Source organism: Chelmon rostratus, chromosome 4, assembly GCF_017976325.1.
Source record: "Chelmon rostratus isolate fCheRos1 chromosome 4, fCheRos1.pri, whole genome shotgun sequence".
Classification (NCBI taxonomy): Eukaryota; Metazoa; Chordata; class Actinopteri; order Chaetodontiformes; family Chaetodontidae; genus Chelmon; species Chelmon rostratus.
In genome coordinates, this window is record NC_055661.1 from 24,834,914 (window position 1) to 24,862,700 (window position 27,787).

At 41.4% G+C, this 27,787-nt stretch overlaps 1 protein-coding gene across 1 annotated transcript; it reads left to right on the plus strand.

Moving 5' to 3' along the window:
• Window positions 1–1,861: 1,861 nt before the first annotated feature.
• Window positions 1,862–26,540, plus strand: clocka (clock circadian regulator a). The gene is made up of 23 exons (XM_041934602.1): window positions 1,862–1,911; window positions 8,037–8,108; window positions 16,691–16,912; window positions 17,016–17,107; window positions 17,408–17,467; window positions 17,744–17,892; window positions 17,988–18,079; window positions 18,171–18,260; window positions 18,385–18,505; window positions 18,643–18,756; window positions 18,845–18,963; window positions 19,611–19,693; window positions 20,745–20,851; window positions 20,965–21,112; window positions 21,241–21,316; window positions 21,433–21,577; window positions 21,699–21,799; window positions 21,889–22,101; window positions 23,396–23,554; window positions 23,720–23,929; window positions 24,068–24,255; window positions 24,363–24,630; window positions 24,849–26,540. Exons 4-23 carry the CDS (start codon window positions 17,088–17,090, stop codon window positions 25,236–25,238), a joined length of 2,853 nt encoding a protein of 950 aa, XP_041790536.1. The 5' UTR covers window positions 1,862–1,911; window positions 8,037–8,108; window positions 16,691–16,912; window positions 17,016–17,087; the 3' UTR covers window positions 25,239–26,540.
• Window positions 26,541–27,787: the final 1,247 nt, after the last annotated feature.

Genomic DNA, 27,787 nt, shown 5'->3' on the forward strand with positions numbered 1-27,787 from the left:
CATCTAGGGATATATAAAACAAGATGTGTATTACAGTTGGTATGTATGCACTGAATGTATGTATGTAGGCCTATGTATGATCTCATTAACCTTTTAATATGGTTTACCTTTACATGATAAAAAGATGAATCCCAAAAGATGTAGATTTGTTCAGTTCATGATGAGGCAGTGACATTGCTCAGCTGATTATATGATCATTCTGACATCAACCTAAAATTCTGACATGTGAAAACGACAGATACAGAGTTTCAAACAGTTCAACAGTTAGCATTCTGTGTTCCTCTCAGGATCAGTGCAACATGGCAGGAGTTCGTAGTGGTTCAGTGGCACCACAGTTAACCACATACCATACTGAATGGGAACATTTTACAGAACAGAGCACTTCTGGCTGTGTCTCGGTGTCCTCAAGACGGATCCAAGATTGAGTGCTTGCTTTTCCAGCCACAAGTGGTGACTTCACCACGAACAACAATAAATATAAGTGTTTTCACAATAAAATTTTAATTAGCTTGAAAGCCTTTAGATTTTAGAACAGAATGAGCTACTGTGTAAAACACCTCAGGACCTCTGGCCAACGCAATAAAACAAAACAACACTGCATTCAAGTCAGGTCGGACTTGAATCAATACTGTAAGACTAACTTTCAAACTGTATGTAAGCACTCAATGTGACTCATAAAATGAGACAAAAAAAGACTGAGAACAAGATTGCTGAAGAATATAGTGTCACAGTCAGAGTAATAGAAAGATATTTAGGACCAATTTGCCCATTTGACATCCTTCTAGGGAGATCACATGAATATAAAATCATATAATAGTTATTGGCAGGGTTCATATTTTTGGACATTTTTTATAGTACACCAGAAAAAAATAAGTAGGTTATTTAGTCAGTATCTATTTGCTGCCATTTACATCCATGACAAAAAATAAATGACCAGTTTGCATGAGAGGCTTGCAGGAAAAGCACTGGATGTATGCAAATGATTTAACATCATCAGTAAATACAGAGGTGGTTAGCGAATGTGTGACAGAGCACTACACTCAGTCTCTGAGTGGAAACAGCGCCACTACTCGCGCCTGTGTGGTCAAAAACGGTATTGCAGCTCTTGCTACTTTGGCTGTTGCCATGGTGATGTGTACCACGCCGGAGATGGGGAAATGGTAAAATAATCTACTCGCTAATTAATCTAGGAACCCTCGTGCAAAGAGCAGACTGAAGAATACTGCATCTGGATATTCATAATTCATTTGTGTTGCCATTGAAAATAAATCAATCAATAAAACAAACAAACAAACAAAAACAACAACAACACACAAAAATAACACAAGGGTTCATGCAGAATCTGCCCGGTGTAAATAATAGGATATCCTAATATATAATCCTAATAAAAAATGGCATTATGAACCTAAAGTGCTAAAAATGTCTTCCAAATGGCATTTGGAAAGAAAAGGATGAAGATTTCCTCTGTAAAATGTCTTTTAAACAGAACTTTTACAGTAATGTGGCCAATCTGTCATCACGACCATAGTGTGCAGAGTATTTTGCATATATAATATTTGTCCAATTTAGGCAAAAAAGCTACAATGGACTACTTTTCAATTTTGCCTTTCCACAAGTGGTCGAGTTTAATTTGACTGGTTTTACCTAAACTGCAATAACATCAACAAAAAACTATCCAATAACAGTATATAACAGAGGTACCTGCGTGTGACCGTCCAATCCAGGTGATCTAACAAGTCCTGGATGTCGATCACCTCCCTCTAACCAGACATGTGTGCTATCTGGACTGTAGTGGCAGGCCCTTTTGGCTCCAGTTCCAACTCCAGTCAGCCTGCCTCAGCCCTGCGCAGTCAACCGTCAGCAGCGCCACTGGGTGCAGGGATATCCCGATGAAAGGGGAGACTGCTCGGGGTAAGTGTGACATCTCTGCTGGTGAGCTCCGCTCCATGTTAATGTCGCGTATTTCCGCAGCCTCTTTCTGTACTGTTAGTGCACGTTAAACTGCAACCGGAACAGTTCTGCTTGGGCTTGTTTGGTGACAGGGACTGGCCAAAGGCCCGGTGACCCACATTCTTATCTAATGCTGCATGTTAGCTAGCTAGCTCCAGCTAAAAGTGGGTTGACATACATACAGTACATTGTTGCGGACGAGTTGAACGCTCGCTACACTATATTATAAAGTCGCTAGCCGACAGGTAACACCGGCTATCTAATTTGTCACGGATAAAGGCGCCTTGGAAGTGTGTGTCATATGTCGCAGTAAGTGTGGTGAACTATAAAGCTGTTGTTTTGTTGCTGTAATTGACGTTAGCAACTAAGCTAGGTGGCGTTAGCCTTCTAGCAATCAGTGCCCGGTTTGCCGGCCGGCTTCACCGGCAGCAGGGAGATAGACGGGTAGATGTGCTGTACCTACGTTTGTCACTTCAAAGCAGACTTTAGCTTAGGTGACTTAACATAACAGGCAACCGCACACATCTCACCGGCATAGTCTTTTCCTTATTTACTGCCGCTTTTTTTTTTGTATGTCTGTTGTCCCCGGTGTTAGTTCATGGATCTGTAGCAGCTGCGTTTCTCTCCAGTCTTGTTTTCGCACGTATCTGTTCTGCTGCTGCCCATTCAACAGATAGGAAACTGATCACATCGTCGCTTCATCTGTTCATTTGCTGTTGTGCCTGTCAGGCTCGTGCACACCTGTCTTGTCTGAGAGGTGATCTGGACCTGGATCGTAATGTGTTCAGATGACAGGAAGGCGATTATTTGTTATGCAGTCTGGTAATTCACAGTTCACAGAATCTGCAGCATGCACATGCAATAAATGGTTAAGAGTAATGGCTGTGTCATGTTATTAAGAAAGTTTCACTTTGGTTTTTAAAAATGTCATCAGAATAGAGTGCAGAGGAAAGATCCTTCCTATATTAAATTATGGAGTGTTTTTCACAACAATTAATTGAGACATAAATGTCCATATTGAATGTCTGAATCATGTTTATGTGGTTTCAGTGCCTGGACCACAACTTAGATTTGGTGTTTTTCTAATTGAGCGCAACTGCCGTCATGAACTTCGTTCTTTTTACCAGTAAATTAAGACCAGGGAAGAATGTCTCCCATTCTGACTTAATGATACACATTTTAATGTAGTTCAAAATGCCCTCAAAGTGCACTTGAAGCAGCCTATGCTTCTGTACAGCTGATTCACATTTATAAAATGATGTTGTTATGTTAAACCTATTTATCATCTACTGTACCTTGATGTATGTTGTTTGAGATGGAATGGTTTCTTTCACTTCAAAGACTAAGATAACATAATTCTTCAGTGTCATTTGATGATAGTAGAGCTGGTTTAGTAGTGTTCATTAAGTCAAATGTCTAAATACTCCAGAACGCCAGCTGAAATGTACAATTCTTGTTTTAATACCCATTATACTGCAGTCCTAATCCTGATTTGATGAAGAATAATTGGACACTCTCTAATGTCATTTTTTTCTATGAGCTAAAAGACTACAAGAAATTATTTTACAGTGTTGAATGATTTTTAAAACATATTGCCAATTTCTAGGTGATTATAAATGAAAAACAATTATAATCAGGGTGATACTTTCAAGAGAGATTAATTAGTAATATCTCACATGCGTGTTTGCACACAACAGCTTTAGTAATCAGGTGTAACTACACAGAATTATTGGAGCTGTGAGTGTTTTTTGTTGCTGGCTGAAGTGAGGGTGAGGAGAGGCGAGGCCATGCGTCCTCACCTTTGGCAGATTACTGCTGTCCAATCTCTATTGTGTTTCATTGTTGCTTGGCATCTTTCACACATTGCAACATGTTCATCAAGTTTTACAAGTTACTCCAAGTTTGCTGTAAAACCTTAAGTGCCCATACATTTACACTTTATATGTGTTTTGTGCATTGTATACTGCACTTCTGGAAGATTGGCAGCACAGCACTGGCAAGTTTGTTTTTCTTTAATCAGAGGAGGGGGTGGTACTGACAACACCGTCAGAAGAAGGGGGAGCACGCACACAGATTACATTATTATGTGCTATGCCTAATAATGTAATTACTATACGCCTGTCATGTAAGGCTTTGTGTGCCTGTGATGTGATGTTCTCCGGCTTTGGACTAATGCAGGCAGCTTGAATCATTCAGTGGACTGATAGAAAGTGGTGGCACTACTGGTGCACTATATCCCTAGTTGATACTGTCAGCAGATTGGAGCAGTCCTTCCTGATTAGAGCCCTGTTAATGAATGCTGAAGTTTGGAAATTGCAGTAGTCCGTACAGTAGATTCTGTGTTTTGCTTCTGCAGCTGTGGTGGAGTAAGTGTAATCAACCAGACCTTGGGCTGAGTGCAGTGGTTTTATATGAGAACTGTACATTCACTGCCTCAAGGATGACTTCTGTAGCGTCTATAACTCTGGGTTATCTTCGTGCTGATATCGGTGAGAAATTTTACATGCTACAGCGACCAAAGTGGGACACGATTCAAGCACCAGAGCACAACCCTTGAAGTAGTGTTCTCTAACATATATATAATTAATTTGATTTGTCAGGCTCGACCATGTGTTTGCAATCGTGTGTTGGACCTGATATGAGGTTAAACACTTGAATGTATTTCGACAAGGTCTTTGCCTGAGCTGACCATGACTTTGACGTCATCTAGCATCTTCTGCAGTTTAAAGCCTGTTACTTATCACTTGAAAAGGTGAAAGCTGAGGGTTTCTAACTTGACCTGACTGGGTTTAATAAGTTAGTCCTCTCACAACAGTGACAATTTTTACTTTTGCCTTCATCTTGTAAGGCGAAATAAACACTTAAATAAATCAGGTCAAAGAGTCCCTGTACTTCAGTGTTTGATGTTTCTTTGTGTTGACTATCAGATTAACTACATTTAGCCTTTCCATTCATCTTAATGTTATTGCCTGCAGATTTAGGAGACAGCATGTGACTTTGCCATGACAGCCATGCAATATGCTGACTTCACGGGTAGAGCCTTGTTATGGCTACATACTGATGTTTCCAGCTGACAGCCCTGCAGCAGATATTTGCTTCCACAGGTATTTGGTCTGAAATCTGTGTAACTCACAGTAATTAATGCTGTTTGTTGAGATATATTTCCTGTTGGAAATTATTATTTTTGTCATCAGTCTGATGAAGCAAGCTGTATTGCACATCTGTGTTATGCTTTCCTGCTTGACTTTTATTGCTGTTGCAGAATTTAAAATGATCTAATTAAGTACCGTAAAATTGTATTTACCCAAAAGGCCTCCGATAGCCAACCATTTCAGATACGGTTTGTTACAGACTTGACCTGTAATACCCCTTCAGATCGACTGACACCAGGAACTGCACTGACCATGTTCAATATAATGAGGAAATATGTCATTAAGTGCACCTTTATGATCCTTTTTGTGTGTTTTAAGACAACAATAGGGTTTTATGGCATATGTTGCAGTGTAATAATACAAGCATTATCCTCGAAATCTATCCGCAAGTGATATTGACTAGACACATAATAGAAATGTACATTTCTAAACAAGTTAATCAACATTAAAAGTTCTGTTGAAGACACAACAACAGAAAGTGCTTTTTTTTTATGGGCTGATTTTGTCAATAAATACAAAGACAAGAGATTAATGCTCAATTCTACTGGTTTCCCCATACTGTTTGGCTCCTTTGAGCTCTAAAAAGAGGACATCCACTGACAGCAACATTAGCTGCAGAGAAATCCTTTTGCCTCACAGGGCTGTTTCCGTCAGATTGAGCTTTCTCTGAGAACTGAGAGGATTTTTCCTCTCCAAGACGCAAATCGGATTCACAGACTTTGTCAGCAATTATCTCTTTTCACTTTGTCACCAACCAAATCGTCAAAATAATGTTCCATTACTTGACAAATGACACGTCTTTGGAGTTTGTCTCAGTATGTGCAGTGATGATACACTAATGCTAGCTGCTGAGGTGAGGTGGGAGATATTTGATGCTGAACTTTTAAAGAAGTTAAAATAGGTTGCTGGTCTAATGGCTTAATATCTCTCCAACTGATAATAAGACACACATGATCACTGGCTTTTGACTCAAAACCAGACACAACACCCAAGACCTGTGTGTCAGTAAGACTCTAGTCTACCTCGTGTGTAGTTTCTCGTTTTTATTACGTTATTATCCTTGTTTTAGTGCACAGGATATGTGTCACTTTTAAATATGCATGAGATAACAAAAGTGAGACTTGCTCAGTGTCTTTCCGAGAGTGGTTGTTTCTTGTAAAAATGGAAAAAATTTGACCTACATGTAGATCAGGGGCAATTGAAAACCGCCTTAGAATGACTATCTGATTTTGCCGTGATCAAGTAGAAATGGGTCAAGTCTATTGGGTTTTCCCTAAAAAGTGATGGGGGGGAAGAGATGCATCAGCGTTATCTGTTGCCTCTGTTTCATTGTTGATTACTCCTCAGTACTTACTGTAGGCATTAGCAGATTAATCTGACTGTTTTTTGATTGATACAAAAGATTCAACAAGCCAGTTCACACTTCCTAATTAAAGACAAAGTAGCGTTATATTAAAATGAAGAGGGTTTAAAGGTGTAGTTTAAAGGTGTAGTGTGAAGGATTTAGTGCGATCTAGCCATGAGGTTGCAGATTGCAAGGAGGGGTGTGCGATATAGCCAAACTCAAATCACTGTATATGCAATTTTATATCACCGTCGTGGTCTATATCACAGTATAGTCATTGTTATGTAAATGCAGTTAAGGAATGGTTTAAAATAACCATACCATGATGACCGGACCATGCTTCATCACATTTGATCCTTTTCTTCTTTTATTTGGAACTTCCATACAAACAAAACGGGGTCTTTCTAAATAGAAGCTTTAGGGCTCCAAACAAGAACAACAGATGCAATAAATGTGCATTATCGTCACCAACTGTCGCTCTCAGGTAACGTGGTAATCAGTCGCGCTGCCAAAAATGTGTGATCTTGTGAGCCAGCTGGATTGCTACATCGTGCTTCCCGCCCTGAAAATATAGCTGAGACACTAAAGCCGTTTTCGTGTTTTCCGTCTTTGCAGAATCAGGTCTGGACATTGTCCTTGTGAGATGCCTTCTCACTCACTGGAAACATATTTTGTTTAGGTGAAGGGTGGCGCTGGGGTAGGGCGTGAAGGAGGAGGAGGACTCATTTGTAATGATGACTGTTGTTGCATTGATATCAATACTACATGTATTTGGACATATCTGCAATATCAGTGAAAGAGTGGAAAGCAATATGCAGGCAAGCTGAAAAGAGTATGAAGCAGCAACACACCCACTCGCTTGCTGTGCAGCAGGGTAGCAGTGCATACACTGAGAATGACAGTGTCGCATTAAGGGATAGCTCCTGCGGTGGAAATGGTATTGCCAAATCTCTACCGCTGGACACATGTCTACTGTATATACTGTCATATCGGCCAATCCTAACTGCAACCATCTGAATACCCCTCGCCTCACCCTCACCTATAGTGGCTGCAATAAACACAAAAAACACGAAAGGACGTCGTCAGAGCCAGTTTTTGGTTTGTCTGTTCTGGGCTACTGTAGAAACATGGTGGACTCTGTGGAAGAGGACCCGCTCTCTCTGTAGATATAAAGATTTCATTCTAAGGAACACACAACGATTCCTATTTCCAGGTGATTATAGGCTGATGAAAACATAATGAAGAATATTATCTTTAATTTCTGCCAATAAATCCCACTAAATGCTACTCACTGGACCTTTAAATTAAAGTGTCTGGAAGTAGACCCCCCTTTCAGCTGATGAGCAGGGGCTTGGGTTGTGAATGAAGAGACACGTGTGTGTGTGTGTGTGTGTGTGTGTGTGTGTGTGTGTGTGTGTGTGTGTGTGTGTGTGTGTGTGTGTGTGTGTGTGTTCAGAGCTGCTCTCTTATTACTGCAGTGCTGTGGGAGGCTCACGATGACCCAGATGTTTTAGTTCTGATTCAGTAATGTGAGTTTCTTAGCTCTAAGCCACTCGTTTGTAAATGTAGCTTCTCTCTCTGATCAACAGGTGAAGAATTCAGATGAGAGTTGACTACAGCGTCATCCGTCATGAGGTGAAACGGTTACTCGAAGACAAAAGGTAAGACATCTTGTCCTTCACTTTCTGAATGTTGGACTTGCTTGTGGCAGTGGACTGTGGTCGGACAGTCAGACTGGGAGACAGACAGTTTTGGCTAATTAAATCTATCACATAGATATTATTCATCCATGTTTCTGTATCTGATCTGCAGTCTGTCGTTGTTTCTCCGGAATATAATGCATATGAAATTGAAATGGTGTTGGCTGAGTCACCAAAGCATTTCAGATCATTTTCTCACGATAAAGATGCAGCTATAAAAAAAGATAGAATTCTTTGACTGCACCTGCTGATACTCTTGATTATCTTAATGCTGTGTCTCTATGCTGTTTGTGTGTGTGTGTATCTTTTTCTACTCATTATTTAAACGTAAACCAAACATCTATTTTTTATAGTCTTGGCCTGGGTGTTAAACCTGCCTTGTATTAACCTGTTAACAAAAAGGCTTCAACTATGCATTAAAATCTTTAATATGACGTTAATGATAAGAGCTACCTTGTGTTAGTATATTAATCCGCAGAGTGACGTTTCATCCAAGTATGTTGCAGTAAGAGACAAGTATTCAAAAGCACAAAGTTAGTTTTATCATATAATTATATCTGCAACATTTAGCCCTTTTTGGCTTTCAGAGAGAGTTATTCAAGTTCAAAACTAGTCAGCCTAAGAGCTTAGTTTCCAATAACTTTTATAAGTTATTGATTTTTCAAGGATGATGAACTCTTTTACTTCAGATTTGCACTGCTATAACACTGTGGGACTCACAATGGGCAGTTTTAAACGAGACTTGGTCAAAACCTTGAATACGGCTGGAATCTGTATGATCAATGTACTAAACTGTGGGCAAATTGTTACACCAGACAGCGGTAGTGTCTATAATGTGGATTCCTGGATGGGAAGTGTTCATCTGCAGCCTCCTGGTGTGCTCCCAGCAACAGTTGATCTTGAAGTGTACAGAAGGAGCATATCAAAAGACGTGGTTAAGCTACATTTGTGTCAACAACCGTTTTAAATGCAGTTGCAAGAACAATATTTTGTATTCATATCTTAAAATGTTTGACTTGAAAAAAAAAAAAACCCAAAACACTTATGATGACGCAAATGACACTCAGTAACAGTAAATGTTTAGTGTATTTATTAGTCAAAGTAGCATACGGTTAGTACAAGGTGGAAAGTTTTATCGTGCCATACAGTATGTCAAGTTGAAAGTAATTTTATTTTTCTTTTTTTTTTTTTATTGGAGCAATACATGATATAATTTTTGTGTAACAATATATACATACATGATAGGATGATTAATAATGATGTAGGGTAATGACAGAGATTAAAGATAATATAGTTGGGTTTTAGGAAAGGGGAGAAGATCATGTAGAACGTGATGTTAGGTGTAATTATTTTCAATAGGTCATGTCAATGTGTTACGTAATTGTTTCGTAACAATTGCGTAACATATTGTTAAACAAAATTTGTACAACATATTTATTCTTTTATCGCAAGTATAATTAGCCAAATTTGGGAAATTAGTTCATAATCTCTTGTCTTTTCATCTCCTCAATTCTCATCATGATGAAATATGAAAATCTGTCCATTATTAAAAAAAATATCATCGCTCTGTATGAGTGCGTTTTTAAAATGACGTACTTATTCTACATATTTGTCAGTTGTGTCTGAACAGAGGGAGACAAGCAGACACAGACGAGCTCACACACAATTTTGCCTTTGGCTTTAAGGGACAGCAGTCCTTTGATTATGGTATGTATGGCACTAATGTCCAAAGCTCCAAAGCTGTCTGTTAGAACAAGTCATATTTTCATCTTGAAAATTATCTCAATGTAACATTCAAAGCTTCACTTTCTAGTCTCTCATATCGTATGTAAGAACGCAGTAACCTTTTGAGTGCCTTTATTGGCAGGATGCCTCTTTTTGAGCACTATGCCTCTTTTTGTAAATATAGAGCAATGTAGAAAATATTCCAGAAATCCCTAAGTAGGTAGTGTTAAAATATATCATGATTGAGATATTTTTTTTGAACATGATGCTTAATATGGATCTAAGTAACACTCATTTTCATTACTGGTTGACATCAAAAACAACAGACGTGTAGTCTGCAAAAAGTCAAGAGCTAGTAAACGATCAAATCACAATTTCTCAGAGCCACGACGGAAAAGCCCCGACCGTCAAACACCGTTTATGATAGATAAGATATTCAAATTACAGTGCAGACAAAAGCGGCACATCCTCACGTATGAGAGGCTAAATGATGTATGGATAAATCATTAATCATTCATTAATCAGTTAATAAAATGATTTTCTGTCAATCGGCTAATTGATTCGTTGACTAATTGTTTCAGCAGTAATACCACCAACAACAAGTAAAAGCTTCTACTACAGTGCATGAAAGTAAGTAAGCCGTGTGAGGTTATCAGATCCCGTATCATTTGTTTGCGTATCTTGCATGATGAATCGTGTTTAATTTAAGGTGGCGCCGTGGCAGGCAGACTGTGGAAGAGCTGTCTTTATCTGAGATTAAGTGCAGTCAATAAAGTGTGATTTTGGCCCAGACAAAGTAGGCTGGGTGTGCCTTGACACATTAATCTGTAGAGTATAATATAATGAGGTGCAAAGTCTTCTTGGAAAGGACAAGGCCATATGCTCACATAGAGAAAAGTCAAGTAAAGGCTTTATAACAGTTCAACTTGCTTAGAGCACTACTGTTTGCACTTATACTGTGGGAACTAAAACGGTGCCTGTTCAGTGAGTGGTTGGCTGGTTAGCATAATTAGCACTTATGTGACAGATTAAGTGCGAGTGGTCAGATGTCGGTCATATTTTTTGCTCAGAGATTGCGATCTTACAGGGCTGCTGGTCTATCGTCATTCTTGATTGCTTCTCTCGTGCTGCCAGTCGTCCTTCTGAACTCCGGTGACCCACTTGGCATCGGTATGAGGCCCCTGGCTGAGTTCTTGCTCCGCTGGGACAGGAGGCCAGCAGCAGTCGAGGGGCCCCTGCCAACCACTGCTGCTTGCCTCTCAAACATTCCTGTCTGTGGGCTGTGGAGAGAAAACGTAAAACAAAGACTCTTTTTGTGCTGCTGGGCCTGTGGATGCGTGTGCTTTGAGTGGAAACACAGCTGGCTGCCCAGCGTCGAGGGCTTGGTTCGTACGACCGTGCAGGAGTACGGTGGGCAGTGTTGACGAGCTTGTGTTGTGAATTTTAGCGCGCACAGGCCAAATGACAATGACATTTTTAAAACCACATCCTCAGCTGCATCTCACATCCCGGTCATGAGGAAACATGTATGCCTGTAAACTGAGTCAATCTCCTGCTATGTGGATGCCACCAGGATGTTCAGGCCTTGATGCTGCTTTAGACAGGATGTGTGACTGAGTAAATTATGCGTTGATGTGTTTCTGTTGATTTGTGTGACCTCCTTGGCAGTGAGTCTGTTGCTTGCCGGCTGTTAAGAACTGCATAACATTATCCTAGATATGTCTTAACACTTGGAACAGAATGAGAAAGAACAACCCCCTGCTCCTTAGCTGCTCATAACCTCTATGTGACAGTATAAATACTGGATGGAGCTCCCGGGTCTGAAAAGTGCAGTCCAGTGCCTTAAACCTGCATCCGTTTTTCTTATCGCAGCAGGGGGCAACTCCACTGTTTGGACAAAGAAGTCCAATTGTATGTAAGCTTATGAGAAAACAGTTTCCTAATGGTCTCAATTGCTAGTTTTAAGTGTTTAATAAGTCTTTAATATAGCATGATGTTCATTTTTTAAATCATGTTCGACTTAGCATTAAGTAGACGATAAAGCAGGATTTGCTTTAAGGTGTGGCTACCATGTGACTGACAGATCAGATCCAATTGGGATAGAGGTGTAATAATGTCTAATTATGGTCACTTCTGGCTCCAAAAAAAACCAACATGGCGACAGCTATACTGCCAAATGCCAAATTTGGGGCTTCAGAACAGCAGTCCACAAACAAATGGCTGACGTCGCAGTGGCTGTGTCCATTATTTATAATACAGTCTATCCTCCTAACCTAAATACCAAGTCTGTTTTGTTGTACACTGCACAGCATACAGAGTGATGTCTACCAGCACCAGTGAGTTTTAACTTTTAAACTGCTCACTGAATTCAACAGTCTTCCCAGAACTCTTGTTAAAGCTGTGGTCTGTGTGGTTACACCTGGGACCTTTTAGAGTTCACAAATCCCCTGCTCTCGGGTGACAGGATGTTATTCAGATGATGAAGAAAACACAAGGGTTGCTATGACAATAGAGTTTACCTAGCGATGTGATGCAAGACCTACCAGACAGTGCTGTCTGCAGACAGGGTTTAAAAAATGTCCCTTTCTGAAAAATGTAGCAGTAATATTGGATAATTTGAGGTATTTTAGAGGCAGCACTAAAATGATCAGTCCAGGTAGTCGATGACTGTTTTCATTAAGCTCCATTGAGAGAGAGTTTTTTTTTTTGAGGCCTGGCAAATGATACAGGGCTTTGTACCAGGAAAATGGCATCATTTTCTTCCCACTAGCATGAAAGACTCTTGGAAGTCTTCACTTTCAGTTTGTGATGCCTGGAAGCGGTTCAGGTTGACTGAATGGCTACTTGATTCGTGAGCTCTGTCTGCACTTGCACGGTCTGTCAGCAAGACCATTAGGTCACCAAATCTGATGCTCTGCTACTTTTTTGGGCAACTAACTAGTTAAGTATATTATATCAAAGTGTCACTATTACTATGCTCAACTTATCTTCATCTACCTGTCATCTATGATGTGTGTATATATATTCATGTATCTTATTTTTAGCTATAATGGCAGCATGGCTCCAGGAATCTCAGCCTATTGATGGGCCACCACTTTGGTGCAAACTAAAATACCTTGGCAATTATTGGATGGATTTCCATGAACTGTCGTACAGACAGTCATGATCTCCAGAGGATGAATTGTAAAAACCTCAATCCCCTGACCTTTCATCAGGTGCCTTCAGCGTAGTAGAAGAGCTTGACTTGGTATCCTATCCTAATATTTTATAGAGCCATGACCTGCCGCTGTGTTTAGATCTGCTGCTCCAGCCTTTGCATATCAACAAGTAGTTTCTGCCCTCATTAGAGCAGTTGTCTAATATGCAGTGATATTACCCTGTCTGGTGGAGCATTAAAGTACAAAATCCCCGGTGGCTATTGATTACAGTCTCAGTTTACATTTGGATTTTCATCACTGGGTGCATTTAATATGTCACCTATTATTTGAATTTCTGAGCTTACTGATTCTCTTCAGTTTGCTGTGTCCCCTAATTTAATAGTAGAGCACTCTCCCTGATGGAGAGAATCTGCTTTATAATACAATAAGGATGGGAGGGAACACTTGTGATTGGTTTCCTCTGAATCATGCAGAACGCTGGAAACTGCATGAAAGAACATCGCAGTAATGTTTATGTGACACGTGTGTTCCTGCGGTGCTGCGCAGGTCGGCCTGTCACAGTGTTTTACATCCACAGACTTAACACGCTCGATAGTCTAATAATTCTCAGCGTATGATGGAGGGAGTATCAGTCGCGGAGGAATTCAGCCAGGCTATTTTCACTCCGCACGGTGAGGCCCGTTGCTATGGTGTTGCCCATTGGCACCGTTGCTGTGCTGGCATCTGAGTGCGGGGTGTGGTGGGGTGCGTGACGAGCGGCGCCATAGATCCACTTCAGAGTGACTCATATCCTCAGAGCTCTGCTGCCCTACATCTGAGTGTGTATGCACACACCCACACACACACATACACTCTCTCTCAGCAGACATTCAACAGTGCAGTGTGAGCAATAGAAAAATTATGATAAAGGAGTGTTTTCAGTCTGTGACTTGATGTGTTTCAGGGTGAAAAATACTTCTGCTCGTGCGAGGCGTGTTAATTTGAATGCATCTGCTGGTCTGAAAGGTTGACATGACTAAAAACTGATAATTGGCTGTTGAAAATTCAACACCTTTACACGTCTGCAACGCTTTTTTCCCTTGACGTCTGTTCCCGTGGAGGCTTAGAGAACACCGGGATGCTTAGGCATATCATGTGATTTAATGAAGAAATGCGATATGCAGACGGCGTGATTCCCGGCTCACACCTTTTGTGAAGGTACTTGCTGTGTAAAATGGTCGGCTTTTATAGGATTTGGGCTGACAGGGAGTGTAGTGTTATTGGTAAGAACAGGAAGGTGTTGCCTGTGGAGCTGTGATTAAGTTAGATCGGAGGAGGAGGAAAGTAGGTCATTGGGCCAGCAGGTCAGTGAAGCACGGATGACATCACAGTTATACAACCTCTGCTCTCCCGGTTACACAACGCTCGCTGTGTGCTGCAGCTACTGCTGCAACTGCTGCTGATACACTAGAGTCACTTGTTAACATTTTCCTTCCTCCTCTGATTTTGCTCTCATATCACTATTTTTTTTAATCTTCTGGCATCCAGTGTTTCTTTTTGCCTTTATTTTCCAGTCTTGGTCTGCATTATAGTTAGCCTGACTGCTTTCAAGATGCCGTAGAGCAGAAATGTTATTCAGTAGATACTTAAGGTGTCTTTATTACAACTTTCCACTCCCTTTGAAATGTATTTGGCTGCGTGTATTGACAAAACAGTAATCTTTGGTGTTTTTTGGCACCCATTCTGGAGCTTTTTTGCGTCATAAGAGTCACATGCATGTAGCAGTAAAATAACAATGCATTGCTGAAAGTCAACAGGCCATGATAAAACCTACTCCTCCTCTTACTGTCGTTTTTCCCTTGCGTGTCTTGACATGAATGGGTAGATACTCATAGTGCTGACTTCCTGTTCTTGTTTTGATGCAAGTTAATTTAAGCCTCAACGCAACTGAGTGGGGTTTCCCTCACACAGATACTGTGTATTAACAGTTGACTAAGCCTTGGACAGTTGTTATGAATTCACATTAAATCCTCAAATTTTTATTACCTTTATGTAGGCAATGATACTGTTTTTCGAAAACATCTTATTGCTTCTAAAATTGGATCAGTGGTGTTCAAGGTGCTATTGAAATAAAAAAAAACAAAACAAAGCAGAAATAAATAAAATCAGGTCAAGCCACAGAGCTGGTATTTGTGATGTTTGTAGTGGCGCGGTTTGGTATTTTGGGGATTGACTTGAAAACGAATGTGTGATTATACCAGTGGGTGCAGGTGGGTTTTATGCTGTTTGGCTTAACCGAATGCTGCTCACAATAACAGAGCTCAAGTAAACTCTTTCTGTGTGCATATGTGAGCCAATATGGCTTTTTATATAAATCCCTCAATTATGAGAAGCTGGAATATTTGTATGGTATGAATGGAAATGTCATGTCTGCCCTGATACGTGGAGAGTAGCATTGAAGGGATTTTCTCACTAACACAAATAGGCCATTATGGTGAGAAAACCTCCCACACAGGTACTGATGCTAATTGGTTCCTGAAACAAATGGGTCAAATATTTAGGCTAGAGACCCAGCGGACCTTCTCATTTTAATTTGATGATCTATTGTAGGCCTACCTGCGTAAGGAGAATAGTAGAGTCAGACGATATGAAGAATATATCGGCTGTCAGTGACTGACGTTTTTTTTTGGCTGACTTGAATCAACATAGGTGCTTTTATCTGCCACATTAGGACTTAGGGTATCAAACACTGAGGAAGTAATTAACCTTTAAATGCCTAACCTCTTTCCCCCCTAAAAGCTTGTAGACCTTTGGTGCAGGTCACTTTAGGGAGGCCATCAGAAAATTGCTCACTCTTGTTTCATGCTGTCCCATTCAATTGTTCACATCAAATCAAACTATCTCTGTGGCAAATATTATTACCATTCCCTAATAGTTCATAGAAAATTGAAAGCCATTATTCACTACCTTTCGTCTTCGAGCTCCACTGTGCTCACATAACACTAGCCCCCCATGCTGAACTCCGTAGCCAACCCAGGCCCTCTGTTTTTCTTTTTTGGTGCAGTCATCAGCTGAAGTTGGATAATTTGACAGACTGTGACTTGTGCCATTTTGGGATGTAGCTGCAAACCCTCAGCCTCACTGTGGCATCACTTTGAGTTTAGCTCAGCTGTTGAAGCAAAGGTCTGTCACAGTGCATCAGAGGATAGCTGTCCATCTTGAGACATAGAAATACATCCCATGCTGTCTCCCATATTAGGCTGGCCAGAAAGCTTTATATGTGTGGCAATGAGTATAATTAATCACATGTTATGTGTACATGTTTTCTCTTTCACCAACCGCACTTTAATAAGCTGCATTCTACCGTTCATATGCATAGCTGACAGATATACTGATTGGGAATTTTATTGTGCCTTCAATATGTGCCAGAAATATAATATTTATGGAAAAAGAGCATGGAAACCATGTTGAAAACTAATGACAACAAGTAGACTCTTGTTGCCACGCTAGCAGCTCTGTGAAGCTGTACTTTGCTAAATGCTAACATGCGCACAATGAATGAATGTTTTTGGTGAAATAATATTTTTCTTTGATCTTGCCATGTGGACAAATTGCTAAAATTACAAAATGCGATATTAAACTTTACTAATGACAACATGTTTTTTTTCAAACCTCTTATAGACCCAGATGTTGCTGCCATGTGCCACACTCACACCCGAAGCAGACGAAACACTCTGAACGACCTCTTGTCAACTTTTTGCCCTGTGATTGAGGAAACTTTCAGTGACACTCCTCCGCGACTCACAGAGCTCCTGCATCGCCACAGTGTGTCCACCCAGACCCCGCCTTCCTCCAGCAGCACCCTCCTCATCCTCTCAAAGGACTGGCTGTACTGTCAGTAAGGTAAGTTTCAGTTTTACCATTTGATTTGATCCAGTTTGGAATCAGTGGGAGGAGAAGAAGCTGTTGCAAGCTGTCATTTTGTGTCGTCTTTTTTTCTTCAAAGGTTCATTCACAAATGTCTACCTCACGATTAAAAGGCCCCTCTCCAACACTGCGACCCTGAACAGGATACAAAATGACCTCGAGCATTGACCGGTGAGTTACCTGCAGTTTCCATTATTCCTTTTTATTAATCACGTAGTCTACAAAATGTCAAAAAAAACCACAACATTTTTCTCTTTGATCAAAAGTCCAAAAAATTGCCATGGATTGATTTTCAGTTGATCAGTTGATGCAGTGTGAAAGTTCTGTGTGTTCACTTTTATTCTTTCCTGCTTTTATATCAACATAAAAACTAGTTTTAAGAGGGATTCTCTTATCATAGTGTTCATAAAAGATAATTAAAGAATGAATATTAGAGGATCTCCTTCAGCCGTTGGTTCATTTGCTTTGCAGGGATGACGGCAGTATCTTTGATGGGTTAATGGAAGAAGATGAAAAGGACAAAGCAAAACGGTAAGATCCCAGCGGCTTGTGTTCAGAGCCAAGACAATCATAGTGTGATTAAAAACATCCATGATATTATGAATTCAGGTTTTATGAGACTTCATATGAAGATACACCACCTTACCTGCTGTAAATCATGACATAGGGCTACATCAGACTGTTCGACGTTGTCCCATTCTCATCACAATAAAACAGCATAGCTAATGTAGCTTTAGCCAAAACCCCGGCTACTGGATGTTATCAAGAGAAAAAGTGTTGTTTATCGTACTGTATCTAAACCCACAGTGTGTCCCGCAACAAGTCCGAGAAGAAACGCAGAGACCAGTTCAATGTACTCATCAAGGAGCTGGGCACCATGTTGCCGGGCAACACCCGCAAGATGGACAAGTCCACTATTTTGCAGAAGAGCATCGACTTTCTGCACAAACACAAAGGTGAGGCGCTGTCGTGGCCGCCGGATCCTCTGTTTGTCATGAAGATTGAGGGAGTTGTGGGTCACAGTGTTCACGTGTCATGTCTCCTTTATCAGAAATCGCTGCTCAGTCAGAGTCAACTGAGATCAGACAAGACTGGAAGCCTCCTTTTCTTAGTAATGAAGAGTTCACTCAGCTGATGTTGGAGGTGAGCTAAGAGCACTGCTAAACATGCAGCACAATAGTCTTTACATGCGAGAAAATAAGTGAATTAAAAGAGTATATTTTCTTTCTGTCAGGCATTAGATGGATTTTTCCTTGCAATTATGACCGATGGGAATATAATCTATGTCTCTGAGAGTGTGACGTCTCTACTAGAGCACTTACCTGTGAGTATAATTTGATTTAATGATAAAAGTGTATTAGGTCAATAGCAATGCCCTCATCAACTGTGCCACCTGTTTACACATGCTCAAAGATTCATCAGCGTTAACCATATTTTATGTGTTTCAGTCTGATCTTGTGGATCAGAACCTGTTGAACTTCCTGCCCGCGGGGGAGCATTCAGATGTGTACAAGGCTCTGTCCTCTCATATCATGGAAGGAGAGACACTGACGCCTGAATATCTGAAAAGTAGGTGAAGTATTTTATTTGTATCTTTGCATTTCCATTTATCTCATGATGAGATTTTTGCAGTATATTTACAAATTCCAAGTGCCAGTTCACTTCCTAAATTCTTATTTTTTAATGCTGTGATTTTTCTTTTCAAGCAAAAGATCAGCTAGAGTTCTGTTGCCACATGCTCCGAGGGACGATCGACCCCAAAGAGCCCCCTGTGTATGAATATGTCAAGTTCATTGGAAACTTCAAGTCCCTGAATAATGGTGAGACACACCACTGTGAACAAACTGTCTGAAATTCAAGTTAAAGCTTCCTGGCTATAAACTTTTCCATTGTTTTGTTTGTCATCAGTGCCTAACTGTACCCGGAACGGTTTTGAAGGAGTGATCCAGCGATCACTTCACTCTGCCTTTGAAGACAGAGTGTGTCTCATAGCAACTGTGAGGCTTGCCAAACCACAGTTTATCAAGGTAAGAATCATCAGCCATTCTTCCTTTTCTCACCTCTCCTTTTATCTGGTTGACACACATTCAGTTTCACGCCTCAGTGTTTGAAAAAGGTAGTTTTAATTAGGACAGAACTCGACAGTAACGGCTGCCCAGTCACCCCAGGCGAACACGTTTGGGTTGTTGCCTCTGTTGGCAACCACTTTTCCTTTGTATAAAAACACTTTATCTCTTTGTCTCCTTTCCACTGTGTAAAATCTTTCCCCCCGCTGAGTTGAAGAGCTGCTGTTGATTTTATTTAGACCGTTGGATATTGGGCGTGTGGAATAAAATCAAACACTGACCCATCAGCCTCATGGAATGCTGCACAAGATGGTGGTCCTAAAACTGAGACAGCTGAACCTGAGTGAAAGACAAACAGAAATCTTCACCAAAACTTGTGAGGCAAAGCAGTGCAGGACAAAAAGGAGTTGGCAGTTATCAAAAGCTTCTGGCACAACACGGCAGCATGTGCACAATGAACAAAAAATGTGGCTCTTCAGACTCACCTTGTTTCCTGCATGTTGAGCTCAACATTGGCTCAGAATATTTAGTAATTAATAAATGAATTTTTCACATAAATGAAGATAATGCCAGAATACCTTATGTACTTCCACCTCTATCCTTCACAGGAGATGTGCACTGTAGAAGAACCTAATGAGGAATTCACCTCCAGACATAGTTTAGAGTGGAAGTTTCTCTTCTTGGACCACAGGTATGCTCTTCATTACAATTTAAATACAAAGTATATTTTTGGTTTTACCGATGTGTCATTTATTAAGGGTACTCTCACACCTGTTTGGTCACACTCTGGTGCAGACTAAACAACTGGGCTGAGACGAGTGAAATGTAGTGACCAGACAGCAGCTATTCCCATTGTATTATGATACAAAATGCCTCTTTTTTAGTCCCTTTCTATCTATTTGTCACTGTTTATGACGTACAAGGTCCAGGTTCAGTCTTGACTAATAATGATCATAATTAGCAATGTCTTTGTGGGCACTTTGTGCCTCCAGAGTGCTGCATAACCTGCCGTCTGTCACCGGAATTAGATTTTCCCCACATGGATCCTGATAATGAGAATGACATCACCAAAATGGCCCAATTAGTGTCTGTATGACTGCATGTCCTCCTGAACTGGACCAGAACTAAACGACAACAGTGTCTTTTTTTTTTTTTCCCTTGGTCTGGACCAAATTAACTGATCCACAGGTGTGAAAGCAGCCCAACCAGCCGACATCTCTGAGTCTGATTGTGTAGTTTGACTAGTTAACATGATTTTGCCTCTGCAGCAGTGATGAAAGGCCATTGAGACTAGTTGAAGGTTCATCTGGGAACTTTCTGATAAATAAAAGATGGTGTGTGATGACGTATGGCTCTTTTGTCTCCCCCTTCTGGCTCGGAGAGTAATTACACAAACACTGTGTACGGACTTTTGATACCATGACACCATCCTTCTAGCTGCTGTAGCTTACTCAGTCGCTATGGTTGCTCCCCTCCTCAGCTTTGGCAAACCAATCATTGCTTTTTGATGTAAAATGCATCATTATTGGTGCACCAGCACACAAATGTCACCACAGAAATTGCAAAATACAGAGAGATATACCTGGCATGATAGGCTTAATCAGCATTGTGTAAACTTGTTTGGCAAGAATGTAACGGACGTTCTTTTATATGTAAATCTCCCAGACTGCAGGTTTAACAGGAGAAGAAGGTTTGCAGAGATCTACCAATGACTCAGCTCAGTAACATTTTCTGTTTTTTAGAGCTCCACCCATTATAGGTTACCTCCCGTTTGAGGTCCTGGGTACATCAGGATATGACTACTACCATGTAGATGACCTGGAGACTCTGGCCAAGTGCCACGAACACTGTGAGTACATCTCTCTCAGATTGACTAATGTGAGCCGATTTAAGATTGTCAGCCTCCTTTTGAGCTTCCAAAAAGCCAATGTCATTCAGCTTGGCCTCCTTGTATGTCCGTAGTAATGCAATATGGCAAAGGAAAGTCCTGCTACTACAGATTCCTCACCAAAGGCCAGCAGTGGATTTGGCTTCAGACCCATTACTACATCACCTACCACCAGTGGAACTCCAGACCAGAGTTTATTGTCTGCACACACACTGTTGTAAGGTACATGGAAGACTTACCCGACGATATTTACATTCTTGGATACAAGAATAGAAAAACACATCTGTCTCACATCTGTCAATTTTCTCTACATATATAAGTGTGTTTTATTCGCTGTCTTTGCTTTTCAGTTATGCTGAAGTAAGAGCAGAACAGCGCAGAGAGCTTGGAATTGAAGAATCACAACCTGAGATCACAGCAGACAAGGTGAGACTTTTGTCTAATATTAATTGTACGTTGATGGACCAGTGATGTGTGACGATTCTTTGTTTGGAGACCCAGAGCTAACGCTGACTGCAGTGCCTCTCCCCCTCACCCCACAGCAGTCCCAGGATTCAGGCTCCGAGTCCCAGCTGAACACATCCAGCCTGAAGGAGGCTCTAGAGCGCTTCAACCACAGCCGGACACCCTCGGCCTCGTCTCGCAGCTCGCGCAAATCCTCGCACACCGCTGTGTCCGACCCAACCTGTAAGCACCAACAACCAACAGCTGCTCATTATCATTACCCCATTACCCTTTATGGCGAGTTTATATGATGTGGTCTTCTTTGTTTTTAAATCTGAGCATCCTGTTTGTATTAACATCCCAGCATCACAGATGAAGCTTCAGGGTGACAGGAGCACACCGGGCCGCCAGTCTGTCTCTGCTGTGGAGATGACATCACAGCGAAGATCATCCATCAGCAGTCAGGTCAGCGAAGGACAAGAACAGAGTCTGTGAAAGACATTCAAATGACTTTACTCTGATTTTTTACTTGTTGTCTGTATTAATTCTATCAGCAATCGATGAGCTCCCAAAATACAGGACAGAACATGGCACCGTCCATGGTTTCACAACCGCAGCAGCAGCAACCACCACAACAACCACAACAACAACAACAACAACAACAACAACAACAGCAACAGCAGCAGCAACAACAGCAACAGCAACAGCAACAGCAACAACAACAACAGCAGCAACAGCCTCAACAGCAGGTTCAGACAAGCGGCCAAGTACGATATTTCTCTTATATGTTTTTTTTTTTTTGAAATGTCTTTTTATTGAGCATTAGCAACATAGAACATAAAAATACATAAAAAGGAATCATCGTGCTCAAATTTATATTTTAACCCCACCCCCCACCCTAAAGAACATGGTGGACACCAAACCATTAAAACTGATTACAATAAAAATAGAAGAATAGATACATATGCAATACACAAATACATACACATGCATACACACACACGCACAGATACCCATATACACACATGCGTACACATACACACACACACACATATATATATATATATATATATATATATACACACACAAAAACAAACATACAAGCTATGCACTAAGCAAGAAGTAATTCACATAAATACAATCACCATCACCAAAGCATATGGGGAGATGGCCACAAAAAGTTTATCTAAATGCTTCAGTACTGGATCCCAGACAGAGAAGAATTAGTCCCTTGATCCCCTGATAGTATATTTTATTTTCGCTAATTGTATGAATTGTGTTACATCGCTAAACCAATAAGACACTTTGGGTGGATATTTTGATTTCCAGTGCAATAGTATTCTTCTACGTGCAAGCAATGTCGTAAAAGCGATTATGTTTTTATAACTTTTCCTTAGTGTTTCTCTTATGTGTTTTAAAGCCTAACTCATGCCTCATCTCAAGAGCCAGACAGAGAGCATTTTAGTATAATTTTCAAAAGTAAAATTGAGTTTTGAGCTCCAAGATAATAAGGAAAGGCCTTGAACATTCATTTACCAGTTTTACTTATCAGTTCAGTATTTTATTTATTGCCAAATGGAAAAAATATCACACAGAATTTATATTGTTTATGTTGCCCATCCTCTGTTGAGCACAAACCAAACTGTTGTATTCCATCTGTGAAAAGGACACACATCAGACGCAAAAAACATCATTAACAACACAAGAACCGGTGTTGAAATTCATCTAATTTGCACATCCTTCTAGTGCTCTGGAATTAGCTCATAGTTGAAACAAGTGTGATTAAAATAATCTAAAATAAATTGTATAATTACATTTTTTCAGGCATTTGACTCTTAAGTCAGTCAAGATTTCCATCCTTTGCCTGATAGGGTCACACATATGCCACTCACTGCTATGGGCCGATTATGACAACTTTCATACACTGAAAGATTTAATTACAGGCAGGCTACTCCATTTGAATCGCTTGTCTCATTCTACACCAAATACAAATATTCTCATATGAAACACGTGAGCAGATGGCATTTCTTTTCCTGTCCTCATGTCTTTGTTCTTTGACAGTCAATGGTGCAGTTCTGCAACCAGCTAGAAGCCATGCAAAACCTGAAAGAGCAGCTGGAGCAGAGGACCAGGGTGATTGAGGCTAACATTCAGCGGCAGCAGGATGAGCTCCGTCAGATCCAGGAGGAGCTGCAGAGAGTGCAGGGACAGAGCCTGCAGGTGAGACTGAAGAGTTGCTCAGGGTTGTGTGGCAAATGGTGAACATACAGCCCAATATATTTATAGCATTGCTTTGCTTTTTATTGCTTTCTTTATTTACTGTTTGAATGGATGTCTTGTTGTCACAGTTTCAGAGGGAGTCAGAATCTGTGCTCTGTGTGTCAGATGTTCTTACAGAAAGGAGCTGGAGGACTAAATCTCAGCTCTGTTCAGATGGCCCAAGGGAATGCTGTGCAGCAGGGGGGAACACTCAGCATGCAGGGCCAGGTGGTGTCTGCTGGGCCTCTACAGAACAACATACAGCAACAACATGCTGTCCAGCCCCAGTCCCAGCAACAAACACTCCTCCGGGAACAGAGCACAGCACTCTCACAGGTCAGGCAAACTAAATAATTCTCCTTTTCATTAAAAACATCCGACGCAGCCTTTCACACTATTTATTCCTGTCTTAATTGTAGTTCTTATAGATTCCAGTATGCTATAGATCACTTACTCTGGTTCTGTGTATTTCAGCCTCAGCGGTCGTCTCTCACTCTGCAGCCTCAACAAAATCCACTGCCTGCATCTCTCTACAACACAATGATGATCCCCCAGCAAAGCTCTACAAACGTGGTCCAGATTGCCACTACCCTGGCTCAGAATACTGGAGCCAACTCTCCTGCTGTGGCTACATTTGCACAGGACCGTGCAGCTCAGATTAGGTTTGCATTTTCATTCAGTTTAGATCTATGCGTGCAATGTTGAAAACAAAGAGAAATCTCTGGACTTTATTTCCGTGTTTCTTTTGCCCGCTTCCCATCTCTGGCAGGTTTCCTGCAGGTCCTCAGCTGCTCACCAAGCTCGTAACAGGACAGATGGCATGTGGGGCAGTCATGGTCCCCACAACCATGTTTATGGGCCAAGTGGTGACGGCCTTTGCTCCTCAGCAGGGCCAGACCCAAACCATCAGCATTTCCCAGCAGCCACCGCAGCAACAGCAGCAGCAGGAGCAGCAGCAGGTACAGCAGCAGTCACAGGTCACGGCCATGCAGCCAGGGCAGGCTCCACTGGCCCAGCAGCAAACACAGTTCCTACAGGTAACACTGATGGGTGTCAATTCAAGTGGCCTCACTTTATTTTTATTTGCCTTAGTATCAGAGTTGTAGCCACAGTGAGTTTGTTTTGCCTCCCAGGGTCTGTGAATTCCAAGAATTTCAAATGTCTAAACAAAAGTGTTGTCTAGTGCTGTTTAATATTAATAAAGTTAAGTTAATTTCCTTCCTAAGATCTAGCAAATCTATTTTTTTCACTGAAGGCTCCTCGACTTCTTCATGGAAACCAGTCCACCCAGTTGATCCTGCAGGCAGCGTTCCCTCTGCAGCAGCAGGGTACCTTCACTGCCACAACCCAACAGCAGCAGCAACAGCAGTTACAACAACAACAACATCAACAACAACAACAACAGCAGCAGCAGAAGCAGTTACAACATCAACAACAGCAGAAGCAATTACAACAACATCAACAACAGCAGAAGCAGTTACAACAACAGCAGCAGCAGAAGCAGTTACAACAACAACAACAGCAGCAACAGCAGTTACAACATCAACACCAACAACAGCCGCAGAAGCAGTTACAACAGCAGAAACAGCAACTGGCCCCTCACAGGGCGGATAGTTTGTCTGACCGCTCTGCTACGCAGCCATAGCAGCTGGCTATAGCCAATCAGAAGCGGACTGAGCCAGACCCAGGCATGGGTGTATTGGTGACGGGGGTCTAAAGAGGAGTTCTGCTGAAAATGCTGCACTGAGGCCATGCCTCAGAGGCTGAGAGGTGATTGGATGGGCAGGCTGTGGCTTCCCTCCCCTCACTAGAATCTTTTGCTGTTTGCACTTAACTCCTGAGCACGGAGTGCTGCAGAGAACAGAGGACCGGGCCCGCTGTGGCTCTGGCAGTAGGCTTTGGCTCAGGGTCAAGCCTTTTCTCCAAGAAAACAGGGAGCCACAATCCCTGTAATGAACTCCCACCCTCACCCCTCCCCTGGCCCTTTCCCTGAGTGTGTGTGTGTGTGTGCGCGTGTGTGTGTTTGTGCGCATGCGTGAGTGTGTGTGTGCGCTCTAGTCACCCTCGCAGGATTATTTTATGCAGAGCTCTCCGGTTAATGCAGCGAAGCTTCCATCAAGCTTCAAGGACGTCCTGCAGAACAGCCAGAGGCTTGTTTGTTTTGGATGTTTTCTCCTATTCTTGTTTTTCATGTAAAAATAATTATGGGTCAGAAAATATTTTTAAGAATGTGGTGTAGATTGAACTTTTACTGTACAGAACATGTGTAATATATAATGTAAATACAATGAAAAAGAAAGAACTAATATTTTATATGATGCATGAAATGAAATGCGTAGTCTGTTATTTGCAGCTTTGAATATGCTTTTTTTCTAGTACTCTAAGAAAAAAAGATCTTAAAGTGCTCAGTGGCTGATATTTTCACAGACTTCCTTTCTCCTATGGGATGTGTTTGTGTGTCTGCATAGCAGACAGTGCCGCTTGCTGTGTCACAGTTTGTTTAATCCTTGACCCACATTTTCACAGAATTTCCTAAAATTGTCAAAATGATAGAGAAATGTTTTGAAGTATTTTTAAGATGTGTTGAAATCCACACACTAAAGACTAAGCTTAACTTTAGTCAAACATTGTGAATGAAGACTACCAAGGTTAAGCTAAATGTATGCAACAATAAGATTTGCCAACATAATCCTTCATATTCCTATTTGTTCATTTATAGCACTTCTGCTGAGATCCTTCTGTTTCGGAGCCATCCATAAATACCTGTATGGTACCTTTATTCAGTCTACAAATATTTATGTCCTCTTATTAAAATATATTGAAAAATGTACAGTCTTTCCTGATAAGCTGTGGCTAATATCCTCGGACTAATCTTGAGTGGAATGATTTGTGTTAGCATCGGGCCTAATCAAATGATTTCCTTGTCAGCAGTGTCATCATCCATCCGGTCTTTAGCCAATTATCTGGGCGAGCAGGGTCAGGAGAGCAGCCCAGACCTCCTTTTCTCAAGCGTCCTCCTCCAGTTCTTCCCAGGGGACTTCCAGTCGGTCCCATGGAGCCGCGATAGTCCCAAATCACCTGAACTAGCTCTTGGAGGAGCAATGGCTCAGCACAGGGTTCCTCTCATATCTCTCAAATACTGGCACTATGAGGAAGAGAGGCCAGCAGAGACCTCATGCAGGCTCCGATCTGCAGCCCCGTTCCTGCAGTCACTAACCAGCGTTAGAATGACGTTTGTCTCATGAGAACCGTGAACCCGGCATTGACATCTTAACACCTTTTAAGGTGATGTGGTGATATTGTTAGCAAGCAGTTGCCTGATTGGTGCTGAGCAGGTAGTTTACAGTGGGTTTTAGGAGCTTTTCCTGAAAACCAGCTGCCTGCTGCAGCAGCCAACGCTTTGAGAGCGGTGAGATTAAACTGAATCCCAACTTTTTTTTGGAATCAGGGTTGTTGTCATGTGATCTAACTAAAAGTCGGGATTCCTACAGGATGCTGTGGGGAACATTATTGTGCAGGCAGATGGGCTTTGCAATTGCCCATTCATGCTAAATTGTTGGTGTATGTTTTGCTTTTAATAGTTGGAACACGCCTTCCTTGTTTTGGTACCTCCTGAAAATGGAGACAACCTCGAGTCTGCTGAATGAAGGACGCTGCTGTCAATCTCACGGTGAAATTGAGGCGATTAGGATCTCGCTGCAGATACAGACCCCGACACAATCTGGTTTAGCAGGCATTCCTGGCAGCCTCCTCACCATCTGATCCAGTTCACTGTCAGATGGTATCAGGCAACAGCTCAGCCCATTCTTCATCTGTGTGAGGTGACTGGCTGAGCACAGCACATGGCCACTGTGTCTTCTGAAATACGTAGTCAGTGTTGGATCTTTGGCCCAAGGTGTCTGGTGACGCCATGTGCACGTAACATTGTGCACCTGGTAATGTTTGAATATGGTTTCATAATAGAGAACCCCAGTTTAGAACAGAAATCCTGCAACTTGAGTTTATTTAAGTCTGGGTTTTCCTCCACGTCGCATTGAACTCTTATGTTTTACAGAGGGATCCTAACCTTTCACATGCAGAGTGAAACGTATTATTTTACATCTTGTTTCACACTTTCAGTTTGAAGTACTGAAAGAGTTAAACAATTAATCCACTGCGCAAAATGTGAGTGATGCACCACAGAAGTCGTGCTCG

Coding starts and splice junctions, on each gene's coding strand:
- clocka (XM_041934602.1), top strand. CDS start 17,088: ATGACCTCGAGCATTGACCG. Junction 17,108..17,407: donor ATGACCTCGAGCATTGACCG/GTGAGTTACCTG, acceptor TTTGCTTTGCAG/GGATGACGGCAGTATCTTTG. Junction 23,930..24,067: donor AGAGCACAGCACTCTCACAG/GTCAGGCAAACT, acceptor TGTGTATTTCAG/CCTCAGCGGTCGTCTCTCAC.